Source organism: Chrysemys picta, chromosome 4 (genome assembly GCF_011386835.1).
Source record: "Chrysemys picta bellii isolate R12L10 chromosome 4, ASM1138683v2, whole genome shotgun sequence".
Lineage (NCBI taxonomy): Eukaryota > Metazoa > Chordata > Testudines > Emydidae > Chrysemys > Chrysemys picta.
This window is the reverse complement of record NC_088794.1, coordinates 136,177,082-136,200,466: the sequence shown is the minus strand read 5'-3', so window position 1 is coordinate 136,200,466 and position 23,385 is coordinate 136,177,082. Positions and strand designations below refer to the sequence as shown.

Here is a 23,385-nt window from a genome sequence, read left to right as displayed (position 1 = left end):
TTAACTGCTATACGTTAAAAGTACTATATTTTATATATAAAATATGTTTCCTTCTAGAGAAGTCCAGGTTTTCAGTTGAACATAATTAAGAGTTAAAAAGGCAATCAACATAAAATCTAGTTCTTCTAGCTAATTATGGAAGAGTCAAAGACAGATTCGTCTATGTATACATATTAATGCAGCATTTTTAAACCAGAAGACTGCTAATTAAGAAAAGTTTAGCAATGGCTTTAAACAGGAATGTTAACATATGTAAATCTGTCGCACAGTCTGATTTCTTGTAGCTGCTTTTACTCTGGAGATTACACCATTTACAAGAACAGATTAGGCAAACCAGTACGATCGCACTAAACCAAAAACAGCCCATTTAATCCGATTGGCAGAAAGGCAAATTGCCAGTGTAAGAGTGCCCTCTTCCGTTCAGAAGTTAACACTGAAGTAACTATTGTATGATGTTTAACTTTTCTTTGGTCATGTGACTATGAATCTGGATTCTCTCACAAAGGCAGATGAATAAGCATGACATTGTCACTACTGTAGGTCCATGGCTAAGTAACAAACTGAAAGAGCTCTCACAAAAAAGGACCTCTGCTATTGTTAATGTGAACTATTCAAGTCATGTACACATTTTAAAAGTAAGGAACGTGAAGGCCTCATAATATTCTGGGCTGTAATAGTACAAAGGCACGCAGTTCACAGCAGATTCTGTTGGAATGAAGACATCTGCTAGATTTTGGAAGGGGGAAGAGGAAGGCCAAAACCCCTCACTATTTAATGAGCTGTCCATACAAGACATTTCCTAGTGTAATTCTGCTGTCTTCATTTTTTAACTACTATTTTACCTTTGGTTTTCAGTTGAGCATGTGCCAGCAACAGCATGGAAGTCAGCACAAGCATGTTTATTTGTTTTCCTGAAATGGAATATTTCTTTTGATGATGTTACTTGCCAGAATAAGCAAGCATTAGTTTAAGTTTTGCACTACTATTTCATCTGATAATATCACCTCCTCTACCACGTGCTGATTTCTACCTCTGTACTTGCCTACAGATACTCAAATAGGTACTATTGCCACCTACTCAGAATTTGATGGGGCCATTCCCAATTCTGCAAGCTAAATATGCAGGAAATAAAAGGGTTCAAAAATCTCTTTGGGGACAAATCACCATGTCATGATGCCAAATTGCAACATGCTAAAGTCCGCACTTAAGTTTTGACATGATACTGTGGTGGTGTGTCATGATAAGACTGTCCAAGACAATCAAGCTTAAACTGTGGCTATGGTCAGAAAAATAATCATGTGTCCCTTCTTACTCAACCAATATGCTCCCTGTGTTTTTTCAGAGTCTCATTTGCTTACACTACAAAAGTAAATTTTATTATTTAATATTCTCATTAGCACTGTAATACTAATGCAGCTATGGGACAGCGAGCTGGATTTGTTTCTGGCCTATGCATCATCAACATATAGTTAACTGACGTTTCAGTGGCAGAATCTTTATTGAGAATGATGCATCAGCCAGAAAGAAGACAGCTTGAGTTAAATTCTGAGTTTGAAGGGCTGGCAATTAGAAAAAACATCTTTTAACTTGTAACCTGAGCAGATTTGATCTGAAGATCATTGATTCACAAATTCCATTTTTACAGAGTTATTTTTCAGCATGGAACCAGACTATAAGGGTCCTATTTTATTTTTACTTTACTGCTAAGTGTTACTAACACATGGATGGAAATTTAATTTAGCTTTACATTAAGGACCAGATTCTTATCTCTCTTCTGTACTGGAACTGCTGTTGGGAGAGGCCAACATGCAGAAGTGAAAATCAGAGTGCAAATATCCTTCACAAACTGTCACCCATTTGCAGAAAAGTGGCTCTTTGATATAAAGTCTGCTGGCTGTAACTCTGCATGTCTGTGGGGGTTTTGGTTTTTTTTTTTTTTTTTTTTGCAGTGTGACATACAGGACTGAACCAGGGACCTTCAGAACTAAAAGCCCGAGAGGGGTACATCTTGAGCTAAAAAGCCAAGGCTCTCTAGTTGGGGGCTATAACAGACTCTGACCCTCTGAGGCTCAGGCATAGAGGGAGACCTATAACATACATTCATCAGTGGGTTAATGAGCAACTGCCTTCATAAACAATTTGATATTTTAAAAGATTAATATATTTTTTTAAAAGTCAAACATAAGCCACTGAGGTCATTTCAATGCGAGCTGAAGGCTACATATGTTCATCTTGGCTGAATCTACAGTGATGGGTGTCTGAAAGTCTCCCCTCATGGCTGCAGCACCAGTGACGCTCCAGTGGTGGCAGCAATAGTGGGAGTGGCCAGCCAGTGATGTCACTAGACCTGCTTCAAGTAGGGTTAGAGGACATGGCGGGAACAACACCGGCAGCTGGTCTTCAGCAGTGCTCCAGAGTTGCTAGTGCTGGTGGAGCTGCATTGGTGCTACTCCAGTGGTGGAGGAAAAAAGATTCACTGTACACAAGCCCAGTTGAAATGTCATCACCAACATGCAGGGTGAACAGAACCAGGGGAGCATAGTGTTTTCGACAACCAAAATCATCATGATTAATTTTGCAAGAAGTCACTTATAATTTCCTAAAAGATTGCACATTAATAACTACATGTTCATGTTTCCCAATGTTTTGTCACAACAGATCTACTTCCTAAAAGCACACAACTGATTTAGATTGGCGGATAAGGACAATTTTTGTTAAACCACACAAAATTCAAGGATTTCATAAGTTTGTTTTCATAAATGTCAGTTATTTTTGTGCACATAGACATTTCTCCAAGTGTAGGAAATCCATCCACAATAATATTGTTCTAATGACTAATGAAGCTAAGCAGTCTAGTTTCAGTGTCCAAGAAGAAGTAAGGTTTTTACCCACGAAAGCTTATGCCCAAATAAATCTGTTAGCCTTTAAGGTGCCACCAGACTCCTTGTTGTTTTTGTAGAAAAACCTAATCCATTCTTCACAGTTTTAATCATCCATGCTACTAGTACTACAGAGCCTCAGATACATTATATTCTTTCAATGATAATTGACATAATTTTGTAAAAATAAATCGCATAAGCTAACTATCAGTTATATAAAATTATTTCAATGATAGCTAAATGCTCAAACATTTCTAATAAATCTGACATTTTCACAAAGCATAATTTCTCTCTGGCTCTTATTTGCAAAACTATTACTTATTATGTATCTTTTCATCGATTTTTTATAAGCATACAAAAGTTAACAAGTCATCAACAGTCTAGTGTGCTGCGTAAAATACTGAATAGCATTGTACTTTTAATAAGTATATAAATGATATGAGCAGAGTACAAGTGAATTATTTTATCAGAAGGTGAAAATAATTAAACTGCAGCATATCACCTGAAAAATGATCAAGGTTATTCACACTTACAGTACCTCAATATTCCTGGCAATTTTAGCCCAATCATCTGTCGTCATGTTGGAAGAATCAAGCAGTGGTGAAAGTTCCAGAATTGTGTAGACAATTCTTTTATTTTGTTCAGAGAGGCTGAAAAGGACAAGAACATGAAAAAGTTTTAGGCTATGAACTATTGTATGCTCATAATTTTTTAACCTTTAACTGAATGGTAAGCCTGTTTTTGTTCACATGTGTAAAAATACGCAATGGAATATTGACATCAAGTTTGGTAGGTTAAGCCTGGGGCCATGGTAGAGTTCTTCTATCAAGGTAGAGATGCACTGAACCATGAGCTCCTGAATTACAACACCCTAAATATAAAGGGTTTAAAAAATCCTAACTTTTGCTTTTTGCTGTAAAGTGCCAAAAAGTAGGAAGGCAGGGAAAAACAAAACCTAGTTTACTGAACTCACCTTACCAAGCTCTAGTGCCCAAGATTAAAAGTTAGTTTATTAAACTCTACTTCAGAAAGTTACTAACATCTTAAAGTAACTCCTAAGGCTGGTCAAGGAGATCCACAAACCTCCCATTGCCTGTGGAGTACACGGAGAAGTTGGGTCAGCTTTGAAAAGCCTTCTAATGCTTGCCACGGGGTTGAAGCACTTACCGCAGGTGAAGTATTTCACTCCTTAAGCCTCCCCTGAATGGGTCTCTTGTGGCCCTCATAAGGTCCATGTTAAAAGAGAGAGCAATGCACCCCTGTGTGCTCCCCTCAAAACTTCCTCATAAGGTTTCAGAAACAAATCTCTTCTCCTTCAGATCTTAATTACCTCCCAAAAGTGGGATAGTGCTCACTGCAGACTTCAGGGAATAAGATGGAATACCCACCATGTAAGACCCCTTTCTCTCCCCTAGTCCTCATTAGGGTTTGTTTGTGTGTGTCTGCGAGCGCGTGTATTTATTTATTTATTTTTTTAAGAGGAGATTCTCACACCAAAAGGCAGGTAAGCAGAGAAATTTGTTAAGGTGAATTTAAGATTGAGAGTACATACTAGTAAAAACTCTTAAAATTCTGTCACAAGGTTAAACTAAACTGGCAATAAATCCAAACCTTTGAAAACATGGCAGTGCACTGTTCATATTTTCCATTTCAATTAGCTTCCTAAATAACAAGCTACTGGCACACAAGAAGCTAGTTGAAATAAAAAACATTTGAAGGCAAAATCAGCTTTTGATATTTTCTCTTCTGCGCAGGTATGTCCAGGGTTTCCTTGGAATACAGATGTGATTAAGGTGAATGGTCATTTGGACTATGAGCTTGATACAGAAATTACCAGGTGAGGTTCTTTGTCCTGTGTCATGAAGGAAGTCAGACTAATGCTCCCTTCTGCCTTAAAACCTATGAACCTATGAATCTGAGGATTAAGTATTAAGTACATCCTGATGCTTACTATGGAATAGAGGGGAGTTACCATATTTGGTTTTTAAAAACCTTTTATTATTAACGTTTATACTGCAGTAGCACTCACAAGCTCCAATAAGGATCAGGATCCCCATGGCTAGGTGCTGTACAAAAACAATGAGACCCTGCTCTGAGCAGCTTACAAGAAACATACAAATGGTGGGAGAGAAGAAAAATCAGATTTATACATTTCTTATACACACTATTTATAAAACAACAGAAAATATGCCAAAACAGGAGTCAATTATCCCCAGCTGCCATAAATCCATCATTAATTGGGTAATTTCTTATAGGTCTCATGGCAGAAGTGGGTCTGCATATTTGAATAGTTTATAGTGTGACCATTCAAACAAACTTTCTGTTTTCAATCTTAAACTGACATACTGTAACTAAGAAATGTAGGTTTTATACAGCATTTTGCCTTGTTAACGTTAACCATTATGTACACACTCTGTATGAGAGCAAGGTTTTAAAATAACTACAAAGGAAGTCAAGAAACAGTAGTGAAAAGAGATCCTCTGCGCCAGTGCTGTTTAAAAAGGAGACATATGACAGTACGGTCAGTCAACTCTTTTACTAGTGGTGGAAACACCTCCACAAAAACAAATCCTTAAGTCAACAGAATGTTCCATTTCATTACATTAGAGTTATCAGACTGATCTACAAAGTCCACTAACTGTTCCCATTTTCTTCCCCCAAAACTTACAATATTTCTCAATTGTCTAGTTAAAATATCACTAAGCAATCATTGAAATATAAAAACTACAATGGCAAACAAAATTTTGCCACACTAACCTTCGTGAAATAGTGATCAATAATACTAAAGAACAAACAAGATTTGTATTTGACAGTCCTTCACCTGAAACATATTTTTTAAACTTCATGTATTTATACGTTTGTTTTTTCCCTGTCTATACACTTCACATGAAATGCACTTCGGACACAAAAAGGGCACATCAGTAGAGTTCCACTATCTTTCAATTCCTTTAAAAATGTCTTTAACAAATTATTCAATTATAAGCACTTAAATAAAAAGTCATCTATCAGTAAAAAAACATATTTTTCTTAAAATAACCAAAATATTTAACAAGATCAAGTATATCATAAACTCATGTTAGTATTGTCCCCTTTGGACTTTCCTTTGTCCTAATTTCTTTATTTTAAGTGCTTCAATTTATTGAGGTTTGAACTAAAAAATTTACTTTATTGCTTGGCTTATGTGTCTCCTAATTTTCCCCTCAAAGAGATGATTTTCCATAATCAACCTCATTCGCCACTCCTTATAGCAAAACAGCCATAATTCTATTTAACTTTTCAAATATTTTGTAAAATATACTCCTGCAATCTACGTGTAATGTAACATGTTTACAGGGATTCAGTCATTCGTCACAGCTGGGGAAGACATCAAATTAGCATATGGTCCTCTAAATAAAACCTATAAGCCTGTTAATCATTGCCCAACAGTTAAAAAGCCATGCAGATTAATTATAAAGCCCATATCTAATTACCATGATGTTGCATAAGTTTGGGGCAGAAAGAGACAATTGGCTTTTAGGGATTCTAAACAGCAGCAGGGACTGTAGAATTAAAGCATGAAGGCAGTTCAAAGCTGTATTAATTAGCTGCTGCTGCTACTTCTTCAGACACATATTGGAGATAATTCACATAGTGCTCTATACAGTATTCATAGTAGCCAGCGTTTGTTTATGTGATAGTACCATGGCAAATAAGCACCCACGGATAGATAAAGTGTATGTTTGGGGGGAAAGGTTTAAGCTTCATGACATACATTCACTGTGAAATGGTTGATTTGAAGAGTGTTTCTTAGGTTTTTGATAATTATTTTGTAACGTAATTGTGTTTGGCAACTAGTGGAGATTGTATTAGGCACTATGTAGATCAAAATAAGTACATACTATGGTTAACTAATGTGTTTGGCATTCTGATTTTAAAGTAATGTAATATAAATATTTTTGCTAACCCTACAGTGATTTATCTTATGGTCTTAACACATCAGCTGTTAGAACATGGCTGAAAGGTAACTCCACTAGCTAAGACAGGTACCGGAACAGATTTTATTTTCCACACATTCTCTCTTGATATTCCCCTCTGGCCAAGAAAAAGCCTAAGAATAACTTGGCTATTAAAACCATTCATATCCAGAGGATTATCTACTTGAAATCCCAGAATTTACCAAATAATTACTTATTTTAGACTGTCTCAACAATTTGATCAAGAAGGGTATTATTTTGCCTTCCACGAGTTAAAAAGGTCATGATTAATGACCCAGCAAGGCATAACAATTTAGCACTCATAAAATAAGTTATCTTATTTTAAATTATGTTAAATTAATTTCACAAGAAGAACATTGGAGTCTTCATGTTAAGACTTCAGAGCACTTTACAAAAATTTCTCAAAATGAGTGGGAAGACATGTTTTTTCAGTTACTTACGGAAGCACCAACGTGTTATCAGGAAACTTGGGGCAATCACAGTGTTTGTTTTCTTTCGCATATACCTCATCATGCAGCATCGGCATTTTTTTCAGGGCCTTCACTAACTTATTAGCTTCAGGAGCAAGTCCTAGAAAATAAAGGGGGAAAAAACTACTGATGAAACATTCATTTTTCTGTTTTCCGTCTCATTGATTTTTCTTTGGCTTCTTCTGCTCCCCTGCATTGACATTCCATGTATTTTCCAGCACAGATTTAAACCCAGCATATCTACTCCAAAAAGAACACTCAATATTAATAAGCATGGTTAGAAAGATTAAAAGTAACTGCTATCATTGCTTAAACCTTAACATGATCAGAAAGGAGAAAACATCCTGTTTATAATGCATACTCTTCCAGATCAGTTTTAAATCAGTTACCAGCAGGTTTAGAGATTGTCAACAAATCTGAGCAATTGTAAACAAATTATCTGTAATTATTTCCCTGACACATACCAGGATCAGGAAAACAAGAGAACCCTTTATTTAGTAAAAAAACAATGATGTTACCTCCTTCCTACACCTTGAACTTTGATTCTTTATCCATATTATAAGACTCTCGGCCACCAATGACATTCATCCATTAGCTTTTTTTGCAACTGGGAATTTAACTAAAATGACAGACTATGAAGAACTCAGATGGAGCCAAAGCCATTTCAGAAATCATTTAAAACACTGTATGCTCTCTCCACCCACACCACTGACTCTTTGCCACCTGTTCTCCAAGGCAACTTTCTTGCCATGCTACCTGTAATAGACAAGCAGAAGTTGGGTTCTGAAAACCCCCATGCATCCTAGGAACTTTTCATTTTAAGTTTTTATCCTCCTCTGAGCAAGAGAGGAAGAAGTCAGTAGTCCAGTAGGCAAGGGGGGTATTGCATTATAGACAGTCCTAATCTTTATTGTTAGACATGCACCTCTGATATGCTCAGTCTCTTAAAACATGGAAACTCCATTTTTAAATGTGGATGGAGCTTTCAAAGTCTAAACCCACTTTTAAGTTTAAAATGTTATATATCTTAGACACCTCCAACTCCTGACTGCATTTCCTGGTCTAAAGGGATGAGGTTAGACAGCAGTCTGTGTTTCACCACTCAGAGCCTTGACACTGTCAGTAGGGTTGACAACTTTCTAATCACACAAAACCAAACATCCCTGCCCTGCTCCTTCTCTGAGGCTCCGCTCCCCTCCCTCCATCGCTCACTCTTCCCCACCCTCACTCACTTTCACCGGGCTGGAGGTGCAGGCTCTGGGGTTGGGCCGAGGATGAGGAGTTTGGGGTGCAGGAAGGGGCTCCGGGCTGGGGCCAGGGATGAGGGGTTTGAGGTGCAGGAGGGGACTCCAGGCTAGGGCAGTGGGTTGGGATGTGGGGGGGGGGGGAGGATGAGGGCTCCATCTGGGGGTGGGACGGGGGATGAGGGGTTTGAGATGCAGGAGGGGGCTCCGGGCGGGTGGGGAAGAGTGTGCGGGGTCCCGGAGGCGCTTACTGAGGCTCCAAGGAAGCGGCTGCCAGGTCCCTGCAGCCTCTAGCCCCTGCAGCTGCCATTGGTCATGGTTCCTGGCCAATGGCAGCTGCAGAGCCGGTGCTGGGGGCAGCACATGGAGCCTCCCTGGCTGCCCCAGCGCCCAGGGGCCGCAGGGACACGCCTGTTGCTTTTGGGAGCTGCATGGAGCTAGGGCAGGCAGGGAGCCTGCCTTAGCCCCAGACCCCTGCTGCGCCCCCAACTGGACTTTTAATGGCTTGGTTGGCAGTGCCGAGCAGAGCCACCAGGGTCCCTTTTCAACCGGGCGTTCTGGTCAAAAAACGGAGATTTGGCAACCCTAACTGTCAGAGCCAGAGGAAAATAAATACCTTTCCCTTCCACCTAGAGATCCAAATTAGGGGGGAAAGTGGAGGACCAGACTTCTAGTAGTTAATGTCAAGGCCACCAGCAAACAACAACTATGCATCTCTGGAGCTAGAAGGTGTTGCACATGTGACGAAGTGGGGGGGTTTTCTTGGGTTTTTCCGTGTGTTCCAATGGTTTGCATGCAGAGGGAGCGGGACTCAGTGTCCCTGGGTGTTACTGGTTTAACGAGGTGAGGGGAGAGGGAGTTTGTTGTTATAGAGGACCGGAGAGGGAACTTGGGACCCCAGCCGATGGCCTGGAGGATGGATACCCCAGCAACTGGTGACCTGGTGACCCGGAGACGCAGCTCAGGAGTCACAGCCGGTTCTGGCCAGTGGAAGGACAATGGGCTGCGAAGAGAGGATCCCAGGGACCTAACCAGCCGGTTCCAGCCAGAGGGGGCCAGAGGAGGGCTGAGAGGAGGAGGCAGCCCAGGCCACCCTGTTTACGACCCTGTTTACCTGGAGAGAAGACAATGGACAGAGGCGGGGCTTGGGGCCCGGGATATCGGATGCCAAACTGGGAAGCAGGGGGGCTCTGGGCTGGAGAGGGGGAGCAGGCGGAGCCCACCTGGATGCAGGGGAGACTGGGATGTGCTGTGCTGAGGGAGGCCAGGCCTGAGACCCTCAGAGTTTCCTGTGCTGTGTTCAACTCTCAATAAACCCTGCTGTTTTACGCTGGCTGAGAGTCGCTCCGGTCTAGAGAATAGCGATGCATCAGCCCCTTTGGGGGTGGAGGCCTGGGGGGTCCAGAGCGAGTGGACTCCCTGAGGGGGCCCACGGCAAGAAACAGGTGTGCTAAGGCTCAGAGAGGTGCAGCTCCAGGAGGTGGAGGGGCCAGCCCCAGGAGAGAGTGGACCCCTGAGAAGGGCTGTCTCACTGGAAGGGGCAACCCCCACGGACCGCACGGGGCCATGAGTGGGCACGATCTGTGAGTCTGTGACAGCACAACACTCTCCTTGCCACTCAAAATCCCCTTCAATCCTCCCTTGATTCCCAAATGTCAGGGGCCCAGAAGAATACAGATTTTCCTAGTAATACTTTCTAAAATGTCTAAGGGACGTAGGAGTTTAAATCCTATTGTCTTTCAATAATACTTAGTCTCCAAAGTGCCTAAATCACTTGTGAAAATGGGATGTGTGTTCCTAAGTCACTTAGGCATTTTGAAAAATTTACCTCCAGTCTATAGCATAGTCTCAAACACATTTTAAAACAGTTAAGCTCCTTCTGTGCTGGGCAGCCAAATTGATTATACTGTACTAACATGGTCCGGACCGTACAGATGTAGGGTCTGAGTCACAGATGACCCTGATTATCAGGCCTGGATTTCTCATCTCCCAGACCCCACAAGCTGACATTGAAGATGTTTTAAATGACAGTATCTGTAAAATAGAGTAGTACAAAAAATTATACAAAGCATGAATGAGACAGTGTTCCACTAGAACACGCACATGTGCTCTGTACTATTAGCTTCAATGATCTGCAGCAATGTCATGCTGGCTTGACACAGATACATGAACAATTTTTTTTCTTCCAGATGGAATCTGGAAAGCATCAATCTGTGTAACAAGCAATAACAGATTAGTCTCAGTGTGACAGGTTGCACCTGGCTTGTGTGGCTCCCTACAGGAGGCCCTACGGTCCTCCTACACCGTGCCCCAGGAAACAGCGAACTGACAGAAAAGGAGCAGCAAAAATGGGTACTCCAGACCTGCCTAGAGAGGCCTCTCAAAAGCAGCCAATCAGAGCCCAGCAGACTCAGATAAAAGGAGTTGCAGTGCCTTAGCAGGTTAGTTCCTGACTGGAAGCAGAAGGGCAAGGAAGGGAGCTCCTCTCTGGCCACAGGTGCTTGAAGAACAGCCAGAGTTTGTTTCTGGCTGCATTTTGCTTAGCTGGGCTTGCAGGGAGAGAGGACCTAAGAACTTTAACTCTGAGATAAGGTGAAGCTAAAAGGGCCAACTAGGAAGAGACCCAGGGAAATAGCAGTGATGGACTGGAATAAGCAGTATGTGGCTGCTGTGTATAGTGTCCCTGGGTTGGAACCTGGAGTAGTGGGTGGGCCCAGGTTCCTCCCCAGGTAAAGTGGCATAAACCCCAAGAAGTGATAGGCCTTATTTTGGAGCCTGAACAAAAAGACAAATTTAAAGAGACCAGAGCTTGGGCTGAAGACCCTAGTGAGGGCCAACAGACTGCTAGTTATTGGACTTTGTGATTTGGCCAGGGGGTCAAGCCACTGAAGACACACCAAGGGCAAGAAGAGGACTGTAGAACCACACCCAGCCACCAGGAGGCACTCAACATAAAGGCTTGTAAAAGAAAAGTTTATTTTCTTCAGTAATTCCTAAGAAGAATTTCCTCTCTACCTATAACACTGGTCTACAATTTTTGAGAAGTCGTCTGCTTCAGAGATAAAATGTGCTATTTATTATGTATTTTGATGTGCTGAATTCAAATATGACAATTAAAACAACTGATTGGCTACTGTTTCTAAGATATTTAAGTTTTTACACTTTATGTCTATGTATATTGTGTAGATAGTAGAGTTTTAATAATAAATTGTAAACCTAGGTCTTTTCATGTGTTTATGGTTGCTTTACATGATAATATTTCACCTGTCCTGTTTATGTAACACTTTAAAAATCAGCAAAAGGGTTATATAAATAAAATTTATTATGAAACAAAAGGCAAAAAACTATTATGTACATAGTTTAGTCCTATTCAGTGTCTACTCGGCGCTTCTTGGCTTGTCTCTTGTATTCATTAAATGGAGCATCTCTTGTCACTGTCCAGCAATAGTCTGCAAGCATTGATGGGCTCCATTTGCCCTGATAGCGTTTCTCCATTGTTGCAATGTCCTGGTGAAATCGCTCGCTGTGCTCGTCGCTCACTGCTCCACAGTTCGGTGGGAAAAAAATCTAGATGAGAGTGCGAAAAATGTATCTTTAGTGACATGTTGCAACCAAGGCTTTTGTATGCCTTGAGGAGGTTTTCCACCAACAACCTGTAGTTGTCTGCCTTGTTGTTTCCGAGAAAATTTATTGCCACTAACTGGAAGGCTTTCCATGCCGTCTTTTCCTTGCCACGCAGTGCATGGTCAAATGCGTCATCTCAAAGAAGTTCACGAATCTGAGGACCAACAAAGACACCTTCCTTTATCTTAGCTTCACTTAACCTTGAAATTTTCCACGGAGGTACTTAAAAGCTGCTTATGTTTTGTCAATGGCCTTGACAAAGTTCTTCATCAGACCCAGCTTGATGTGGAAGGGTGGTAACAAAATCTTCCTTGATTCAACAAGTGGTGGATGCTGAAGACTTTTCCTCCCAGGCTCCAATGACTGTTGGAGAGGCCAATCTTTCTTGATGTAGTGGGAATCTCTTGCACGACTATCCCATTCGCAGAGAAAACAGCAGTACTTTGTGTATCCAGTCTGCAGACCAAGCAAGAGAGCAACAACCTTCAAATCGCCACAAAGCTGCCACTGATGTTGGTCATAGTTTATGCACCTCAAAAGTTGTTTCATGTTGTCATAGGTTTCCTTCATATGGACTGCATGACCAACTGGAATTGATGGCAAAACATTGCCATTATGAAGTAAAACAGCTTTAAGACTCGTCTTCGATGAATCACTGAACAGTCTCCACACATCTGGATCGTGAACGATGTTGAGGGCTGCCATCACACCATCGATGTTGTTGCAGGCTACAAGATCACCTTCCATGAAGAAGAATGGGACAAGATCCTTTTGACAGTCACGGAACATGGAAACCCTAACATCACCTTCCAGGAGATTCCACTGCTGTAGTCTGGAACCCAACAGCTCTGCCTTATTCTTGGGTAGTTCCAAATCCCTGACAAGGTCATTCAGTTCACCTTGTGTTATGAGGTGTGGTTCAGAGGAGGAGGATGGGAGAAAATGTGGGTCCTGTGACATTGATGGTTCAGGACCAGAAGTTTCATCCTCTTCCTCTTCCTCGGTCTGACTCAAGTGAGAATGATTCTGGTGCATCAGGAACCAGCAGTCCTTCTCTGTGGGGTACTGGGCGTGTAGCTGATGGAATGTTTGGATAATGCACAGTCCACTTTTTCTTCTTTGACGCACCTTTCCCAACTGGAGGCACCATGCAGAAGTAACAATTGCTGGTATGATCTTTTGGCTCTCTCCAAAACTTTGGCACTGCAAAAGGCATAGGTTTCCTTTTCATGTTCAACCACTGGCGAAGATTTGTTGCACAAGTGTTGCAGCATATGTGTGGGGCCCACCTCTTGTCCTGATCTCCAATTTTGCAGCCAAAATAAAGATGATAGGCTTTCTTAACCATAGTGGTTATACTGCGCTTTTGTGATGCAAAAATCACTTCACCACAAACATAGCAGAAGTTATCTGCACTGTTTACACAAGTATGAGGCATCTCTGCTCACTTTGGCTAAACAGAAATGTGTCCCTTTGCAAAATCAAACACTGACAAATAAGAAAGCACGACACTGTATGATTTCTAGAGCTGATATAGGGCAATTTGTTCAGCAGAGTGATGTAAGCTTCGTTATGATTGCATCATCCATGACTTCTAGGAATGACATGATGCAATTCATATCATGTATGATGCAATACCAGCTTCAGATTGCATCATTCATTGTTTTGCCTAAAAAGCAAGTACTGTCCAAACCCAGTCATAGATTTATTCCTAGATCCAGTCAAAGATGTATTTTAGTCATTTCTGGTTTAAATTGAGATCCCTTCCCTTTATAACTCACTTATCCTCCGCCATTCCCAAGTCAAGGGTCGTATATCCCAATAACATATCTTGAAAACTAGAGACAATCAACAATTTTAAGCATCATTTTCATTCTCAGTGACCCAGAATTAGTAAAGTTTGACTACATTTATTTCAGAAGCATTTTGGCTGTAGAGCAGTGTAATTGTTATATTTTGGAGGTTTAGTATCTTGCACTCTAGAGGTTATAATTATACAAGGTCCATCTGAACGGACCATCTATAAAAACATTCTGGGTTGGAGGAGATTGGATTGTCCCCAATTTTCCTTTAATTCCAGATCTTGATGGAGAATAAATATCATAATCAGGGCTGTACTTACACCTTATGTGCCCCTAGGCACAACGTCTTCAGCCTCCCTCCCCGCCCCCACCTACAGCCAAGCCCCCACTACTGTACCCTCCCCCCCACCGGCCGAGACTGGCCCAGCTTCTGCATCGGTTCCAGGCGGCTTGGCTCCAGGAAAGCGGGTGTCAGAAGTGGGTTAGTGGGAAAGGCAGCCGCCTTTTGCTCCCCTGAAGGGGTGGGAGGAAGGGAAAAGCAAGGGAGGGGAAAAGGAAGTCCACCCACACTGCCCCTTGCTCCCGGGGTTGCAGGTTTGTATAATTTTTGGTGGTGCCCAGAACAAGTGCAAGTCTCACTCCCCTCCCCACCTGCCTAAGGCTCTGGGAGGGAGTTTGGGTGTGGGAGGGGTGAGGAGTCTGGCTCTGTGAGAGAGTTTGGATGCAGGAGGGATGAGGGTTTGAGCTCTGGGAGGGCGTTTGGGTGCAGGCTCTGGGCTGGGGCAGGGGGTTGGGGTGAAGGAATGGGTGCAGGGGGCAGGCTCTGGGGAGAGGGCAGGAGGTTGGGGGCGGGCTCTGGGAAGGAGTTAAGGTGCGGGCTCTGGGCTGGGGCAAGGGTTGGAGTGTGGGAGTGGGTGTGGGGGGTGAATTCTGGAGGCTGGGCTGGGGCTAGGGTGACCAGACGTCCCGATATTTAGGCTTTGGTCCCGCATCCCGATATTTTGCGGCACTCCGCTTTTTATTTATTTTTTGCTCTGCCAGCGACCCCTCCCCCCTCCCCCCAACGTGTCCCAATATTTTCTTCCTCTCATCTGGTCACCCTAGCAGGGGCAGGGGGTTGGAGTGTGGTGCTTACTTCAGGCAGCTCCCGAAAGCGACCCGCACCCCCCTTTAGCAACAGCTCCTAGGCGGAGAGGCCAGAGAGGTCTCCGCGTGTCGCTGCCCCCAGGAACCGCCCCTGCAGCTCCCATTGATTGCAGTTGGCAGAGTTGGCTTTGAACTGACAAGACCTTTAAATTGTAGCCAAAGAGTTTAGATGAGAGGAATAGGAAGGGATTAGTTTTTATAAACCCCCAGTGTGATAGAATTTTTTTAATCCCACTATCCAAGTCTTTGGAAGTGCTGTATCTTTCACCGATGACTGTCACATAGGAATTTCAGAGGCTAATAGTGATCTGAGATCCATGATACTTTCAGTTGTGTGCATTTAGATTTTTCCCAATTTGAATCATGAACTTGGGTATGGAAGTCCAATTTTAGGCAAGACAGAAATCATAATTTTGGAGTCCCAAACCTGAAGTCCAAAGTCTGTCCAAAACTTCAGAAAAAATGTAAGTCTTACTGCTTACGAGACATTTCATCTGAAACATTTTTTTTTTAATTAAATTTAACTCTCTTTATTGGCATCGTTATCAGATTCCATTCAAACTTAACATGAGTAAACCTATTTCAACTTTCCAGAACTCATTCTCAGACTGCAGAAATCAAATTCTATACCCAGTTTTTGGACTATTGTTAGTGCCAGTTAGTTTGGTGCTCACTCATTTTCTTTGATTCTCCACTTCCTAGCTCTTTCAGTTTGTCTGGCCTAAACATCATATTTGAGCCAGCATCTCCAATTTCCCTGTTTTTCAGATTCAATACCAAAGTCTCTTTTATTGTTATTTAAATGCCCAAACGAGCAGAGAAACTATGTGCATAGTAGGTAATGCCAAGCTATGCCCATTTGGGGGTTTATGCTCTTTCCAAACTAATGGAAAGACTGATTTTAGGCACTTGCTAATTTCTTTCCTGGCTTGCCTTAAATTAAATAGCAGACCTTTTCATGGCCAACTTTCTCACAAGACAGCAACAGCATTTAACTGGACTTGTTTGGACTACTGCCAGAGTACTTTGGTTTACATAATACACTTAACATGCTTTCAAGCTTCAGACATTTCACTTGTTCAATTAGAATCTCTTCTCCTGTGAAGGAGATACTGCTCCTAACTTCAACAACAAGGAGTCTGGTGGCACCTTAAAGACTAACAGATTTATTTGGGCATTGTAGTTATATTGTAGTTATACCCACCTGGGGAAGTGAGGAAAAAGATTGACAGAGCAAGATGGGTACCCAGAAATCACCTACTACAGGACCAGCCCAACAAGGACAACAACAGAACACAACTGGCCATCACATATAGCCCCCAGCTAAAACCTCTCCAGCGCATTATCCACGATCTACAACCTATCCTGGAAAATGATCCCTCACTCTCACAGACCTTGGGAGGCAGGCCAGTCCTCGCTTACAGACAACCCCCCAACCTGAAGCAAATACTCACCAGCAACTACAAACCATACCACAGAAACACCAACCCAGGAACCAATCCCTGTAGCAAACCTCGTTGCCTACTCTGTCCCCATATCTACTCTGGCGACACCATCACAGGACCCAACCACATCAGCCACACCATCAAGGGCTCATTCACCTGCACATCCATGAATGTTATATATGCCATCATGTACCAGCAATGCCCCTCTGCCATGTACATTGGCCAAACCGGACAGTCCCTCCACAAAAGAATAGATGGACACAAATCGGACATCAGGAATGGTAACATACATAAGCCAGTAATTGAACACTTCAATCTCCCTGGTCATTCTATTACAGATTTAAAAGTCACTATCACTGAACAAAAAAACTTCCGACACAGACTTCAAAGAGAAACAGCAGAACTAAAATTCATTTGCAAATTCAACACCATTAATCTGGGCTTGAATAGGGACTGAGAGTGGCTGGCTCAGTACAGAAGCAGCTTTTCCTCTCCTGGAATTGACACCTCCTCATCTCTTCTTGGGAGTGGACTACATCCACCCTGATTGAATTGGCCCTGTCAACACTGGTTCTCCACTTGCGAAGTAACTCCCTGCTCTCCATGTGTCAGTATATAATGCCTGCATCTGTAACTTTCACACTCTATGCATCCGAAGAAGTGAGGTTTTTACTCATGAAAGCTTATGCCCAAATAAATCTGTTAGTCTTTAAGGTGCCACCAGACTCCTTGTTGTTTTTGTAGATACAGACTAACACGGCTACCCCCTGATACTTGCTCCTAACTTCATCACAAATGGCCACTTCTGCTGCTGTGTTGTTGCATAGAATTGTTCCACCTTAGAAGCACAGCACACAGTTTCAAGTGTTTTGGGCTTCCATTTGCTGATTTTAATTTCACAGATACCTAGCTAAATCCAGACATGTGGTCAGTTTACCCCAGATATCTGTAGTGGGACCTGACAACAGAGACACATTAATATTCTCAGGTCCTTTGCTAATCTGTCTTGCTTTTAAATGGACCTCTGGATGACTCATCTTTGTAGTATGTCCCAAATTACACAGCAAGAGCTTGTACCAAATTTAAGTAACTGTCTTTTTGCTAGGCTTAATACTATAGAAGCATCAGAGCTGATCCACTTAGCATTGAAACAGCCCCCCCCACACACACACACCTGTTTATCACAGTGGTTTCTGCCCTGTGGCCCTTGAAGCACTAAAAGGGGGCCCTTTGAGTTAAGAAAGTGGATATCTAATTCTAAATCAAAACTGCGGTCCCTGAGCCAAGCTCTGTTTTTTGAACTGAAGTGTATGAATCAGCCCAGCACTACAGGGAAGAGACAGAAGGTGCTGCCTCCCACCACTTCCAGTGCAGCAGCTCTGACCATCAGTTCAGAACACTCTGAACACAACAGCAGCCCTTTCCCTACTGCAGCTACTCAGCAGCTCCCGTGCTGCACCACAAGCAAGGGTGCTGGAACAATTGATATAGTGGGAGTGCTGAGAGCCATTGAACCTGTATATAATGGAAACCACTCCAAGCCAGGGGGTGCTGCAGCACCCCCAGTTCCAGCACCTATGATCACAAAAGGAAGAAAGATTAGCTCTGGCTGCTCAGCTGCTGAATGATAAGGACCCCAGAAGGAAAGGAACTCAAATGGCTCTGCCTGAGCCTAGCATAGCAGCTAGCAAAAGAGAGACACCCCCCACACACAGCATAGGCAACCCAGGAGAGAGGAAAGTGAGGAGAAGCTGAGAAAACAAGTCTCTCATAGATTCCTCATTCTCTGCTCCAGCCCCAATTAAAGTCCAGGAGCTCCTCTAACTTGAATGAGTTGGCAACAGTCCCCTAGGGACCATATACCAGGTGCAGAAGCTAGAGCATAGTGTGCTCCTGACAGACATCCCACATTGTCTCCGTCCCTAATATGTCTCCTACACTAGGGACTGTGGGGAGGAAGGCATAGGATTTGGCTATACCGACTCTATGCCCACTGGGAACAACTATGTTGAGAAAATCCCCAACTATGGACTGGTGTATGGTTTCACCTCCTGCTGTGCCATATGAGTGGAATAAAGGAAGAGGAACAGGAACAGTATAGAGCATCGGCTCCCAAGTATTGCCTGTGGCAACTTAATCTTTGTGAAATACTGTGTTTGGCCCTCAATCTGAAAAAAAGGGGAAACCACTGCTTTATAATGTAGCTCCAAGCATTCATGATGATCCACTATGTTAAATGGAACTAAATAGGCTTCCCAGAGCGGGCTGGTCCTTTAAGGGAAGTTGAGTAAAGAAGGCCGAAACTCAGTAATATTTGATTTGTGAGAAATGTCAACACTTCACTTTGAAAGAGAGAATCCCATGCACCGCTACAGGCTGGGGACCAACTGGCTATGCAGCAGTTCTGCTGAAAAGAACTTGGGGATTACAGTGGATGAGAAGCTGGATATGAGTGAGCAATGTGCCCTCATTGCCAAGAAGGCCAACGGCATACTGGGCTGTATTAGTAGGAGCATTGCCAGCATATCGAGGGACGTGATTATTCCCCTCTATTCAACACTCGTGAGGCCACACCTGGAGTACTGCGTCCAGTTTTGGTCCCCCCACTACAGAAGGGATGTGGACAAATTGGAGAGTCTCCAGCAGAGGGCAATGAAAATGATTAGGGGGCTGGGGCAGATGAGTTACAAGGAGAGGCTGAGGGAACTGGGGTTATTTAGTCTGAAGAAGAGAAGAGTGAGGGGGGATTTGATAGCAGCCTTCAACTACCTGAAGGGGGGTTCCAAAGAGGATGGAGCTCGGCTGTTCTCAGTGGTATCAGATGACTGAACAAGGAGTAATGGTCTCAAGTTGCAGTGGGGGAGGTCTAGGTTGGATATTAGGAAACACTATTTCACTAAGAGGGTGGTGAAGCACTGGAATGGGTTACCTAGGGAGGTGATGGAATCTCCATCTTTAGAGGTTTTTAAGGCCCGGCTTGACAAAGGATGATTTAGTTGGTGTTGTTCCTGCTTTGAGCAGGGGATTGGCATAGATGACCTCTCAAGGTCTCTTCCAATCCTAAGATTCTATGATTCAGAATTTGGTTGGCACAAAACCAAATTTTTTAAAATTTCTTGGGAACTGGAAAACCAAAACCAATTACACATTGGAAAGCCTGACACATGGTATTTCTGAAACATAACACTCCACAGACCAGTGACTGTCTGACTGTAATTGACATTCTTAATTTTACCACTATTAATGTCAAATTCAGTCAGTGGCTGTCAGAGATCCCAGGATCTGGGACAGCCCCACCATGCAGATTGCCAGGAACTCCAGGAATTGCAGTCCCCCAGGGCTCCCTGCTCAGGACTCAAACACATGGGAAACCAACTGACCCAGGAGTCTGGATATCCTGGGGTTTCTGTCCCTGGGGCTGTCCAAAGAGTGGGGCTGCTCCAGAGCCGTGAGCCCTGGAATCTATCCCAGTACCTCCAGGCTCCCAGCTCTGCAAGAGTGAGCCTCCAGGGTTTCCAGGCTCCCTGCTGCAGAGCTGGGGGCCTAGACTGAGACCCCTGGCTAGAGCTGGGTCTCACAAGACTTCCAAGACTGCCTGGTTCCATGATAGGGAGCCTGAAGGCACTGGCATGGACGGGTTGCCCCAGAGCTGTGGACCCTGGAAGCCCAGTGTCCTTAGTCCCAGGCCTGTCCTACCGCCATGGAACCTGAAAGCCTGAAATCCTCCATCCTGGAGCTGTCCAGCTGGCAGGGCTTCCCAGTAGCTTATTAGGTGAATTGGCAGGGAACCAATGGAACCTTCCTGTGATTTGGCATAAATGTGTCAAACCCAACTTGATTTTGTGAAAAATTCCAATGAAATTCTGTTTCATCAGAAATTTTCCAACCTGCTCTAGTTTAGCCCCACAGTTTAACTGTGCATAGTTATCCACCACACCCCTCATGATGGGTTTGGGCTTGGGCCAGTGGTTGTGTCAGGTGACCAAGCATGACATGGTGATAGCCCAGAGCTGATACAAAGGTAAAGAGACTTGCAGGAAACCCAGAAGGGATCCAGAGTTAGAAGAGCCTGGGGATGAACCTCTCCATACCAGCCAAAGGGAAAGGTTTGGCTGGAGCTACCTGCAATGAGGAGCAGGAGCAAAACACTTGCACAGGGCATAATGGATTGGAGCAGAAGGCTGGGAGTTCTTAGCTTTAAGATAAACTGTTATGTTAATAAGCCACACCTCAGAAGGGAAGAGTAATTCAGAAGCACCAATTGTGGTGCCTTGTTTGACTGCAGAAGTGGGGGGGGGGGAGGAATAGAGTCCAATACCTGATGTGCTATGATTGGATTACATGTTCCCTTAAATGTAACCAGCTGCTACTGTGGGAGGACCTAGTCTTACCCTGTGATGATTCATCTGCCTCAGATGCATAAAGCTTGTTTACTTTACCTTTGAATAAAACCAATTATGCCTCTTTATGCAGGGCTATTAATAGACAGTTTCTAATGTCTCATGGCAGTTTCTAGTCACTGATTAAAGTCCGAGGAGAACAAGGTGAAATGAAGGTATATAAAGGAAGGCTTGTATTAAAGCAAACTGTGGAGACTTTACTTATAAAGACAGCTGAACATCCTGAAAGAGATGAACCAGAAAATCTTCTGTTACGTGTTGAGTCAGGCTGAGAATTTTGTTTAGTCAGAATGAAGACAGTATCATTGTAAAGAGCGTAAAAGGAAAGTGAAAGTTTAATCAAGCAAAATGTGATTCATTAATGATTTACACTACCCAGAGCATAACACAAAAACAGACTAAACAATTATCTTTGAACCGCATTCCTTTAACACTGAATAAGTTTGTTTTCCCTAGTGTCAGGGAGGTAATTTGTTAGTCTCTAAGGTGCCACAAGTACTCCTGTTCTTTTTGTAGATTCAGGAAGACAGCCCAGACATCTACACTGCAATTAAACAGCCCCTTAGCCCAAACCTCAAGTCAACTGGCATGGGCGAGACATGGGTTTTTAATTGCATTGTAGGTATATGTTGAGCGCCCCTCCTAAAGTTGGAGCTCTCAGAGCACCTAGCCCCCTGGCTCCAAGGCACTCAGCATGGCAGGGCTGCTAACCCTGGAAACTCTGGGGTTCCTGGCAGTCTGCATGGTGGGACTATCCCACTGCTGGGGACTCTGGAAGCCCAGGTAAGCTGGCAGGAAACCAGGCAGCTTCTGACAGAACCCTGCCTGCATTTCGGAGAAAGTTGGTTAAAACCAAATTGTTCACACCACCACTTAGGTTTTGATAAAATTGGCATTTTCCAGGAAAAATCTGTTTTGTCAGAAAATTCCCAACTAGTTCTAGTCCTGACTATTACTGATGATGTAACCAACTGTGGACATACCCCCTAAATGACAGGGAGAGATATAGTCCTGGCTAGGTTTTCAGATAGTTTTCCCCAGCCTACCAGCATCATTTTAGTGATAGCTGAATCAAACAGCAATTTAGGGCCTCCTACCTAGGTTTAAAAAGGAGCTAGTTATTTCTGGATTCCCCTTGGGAGCTCACACCCAATTCCGCCCCCACACCTTGCTGTGCACCCCAAGGGATTCATGCCCACCCCTCAATCACCGCGACAGGTGGGTACCCCCAGGGTGCTGGAACTAGGAGAGCAGCAGCACCCCAAGCTTGAAGCAATAATAGCAACTAAATACCTGGCTTCCATCATGGGCTGTGTTTACAAGTTTGTGCGATGACTTTCAGCACCCAGCCTATAAACAGTGTTCTGGTGCGGCTGGTGCAGGTGCCTCACACCACTCTCCGGCCCTGGAGGACTCATGCCCACCTCCCCCCCGTGCCCTGCTTTGCTCGGTGCCCCTCAGGGACTGCAGCAACCATCGACCCAGAGCCTGCGGGTTGGTGGTGCCCTCCCAGCTCCCGCCCACACCAGCCCCCTGCCCCGCCAGACGCTCCCCTCACCTTGTTCCTCCTCCACCATCCCGATGGTGCCGCCCGTGTTGATCACCAGCACCCGCACCTGCACCGGTGCCCTGCAGCCACCCCCGAGCTCCAGGGAGCCCGCGCGCTGCAGGCAGGCCGGGCGCGGGGTGCAGGAGAGGGCTCTGCCCAGGGGGAACCCGCCAGCCGACGGCGCCGCTGCCTTCATCCCGGTCACAATGAGACCGCTACCTCCCGCGCGTCAATGCCATGCGGGGACCTGCCGGCTGCCGGCGCCGCCCCTTTCCGGGTCGCCCGCCCTACAGGCGGGGCCTCCAAGGGGCTCGCCCGGGAGCGGGGCGGGGGCAGACGTAGCCATGCCGGGCCCGGGTCTAGGGATGTGCTGCGCTGGTCCTGGGGGGGGAAGGCTCGGACCCCCCCCCCCCCCCGGCCGGGACCCCCGGGGAGACAGACCCACACACCGGGGCCTGTGGGGGTGGTATTGCCCCCCCCCCGCATCCTGAAACTGGTCAGTGACAAGGTCCCCTCGGTCCATGGGCCCCAGCCCCCCGCAACCAGCGGGCGGAGCCAGCGCATGGGCCTGTCGTCCCAAGGACACCCTGCTGCCCCCTGCTAAACCAGCCAAGCCAAGAGAAGCGGCCCCGCCCGTGTGCTCGGCCTTTGACACCCTGCCCGAGGAGACACCGGCCCGGCAGGGGAGCAGCGAGATGCGGGGAGCCAGCCGCCCAGGCATCCGCAGAAAAGGAACTTGAATGGGCATCTTCTGGGACTGGCACCTCTAGCAGACGCCCAGTTACGGGGATCATAGGGAATATCGAGTGAGGGGGAGCAACCCGATTAACATGAAATAGAGTTTAAAAAAAT

General features: G+C 44.4%; 1 protein-coding gene across 2 annotated transcripts in view; it reads right to left on the bottom strand.

The window, feature by feature from the left end:
• Positions 1 to 22,815, bottom strand: part of ASPG (asparaginase) — a 74,955-nt gene extending 52,140 nt beyond the window's left edge. For both annotated transcript variants that reach the window (XM_005285814.4, XM_065593711.1), the window contains exons 1-3: positions 22,543 to 22,815; positions 7,294 to 7,423; positions 3,418 to 3,529 (exon numbers count right to left, since the gene is read on the bottom strand). In XM_005285814.4, coding sequence (XP_005285871.3) covers positions 3,418 to 3,529; positions 7,294 to 7,423; positions 22,543 to 22,729 — 429 coding nt within the window. In that variant the 5' untranslated portion in view covers positions 22,730 to 22,815. The remainder of the gene's footprint in view (positions 1 to 3,417; positions 3,530 to 7,293; positions 7,424 to 22,542) is intronic.
• Positions 22,816 to 23,385: the final 570 nt, after the last annotated feature.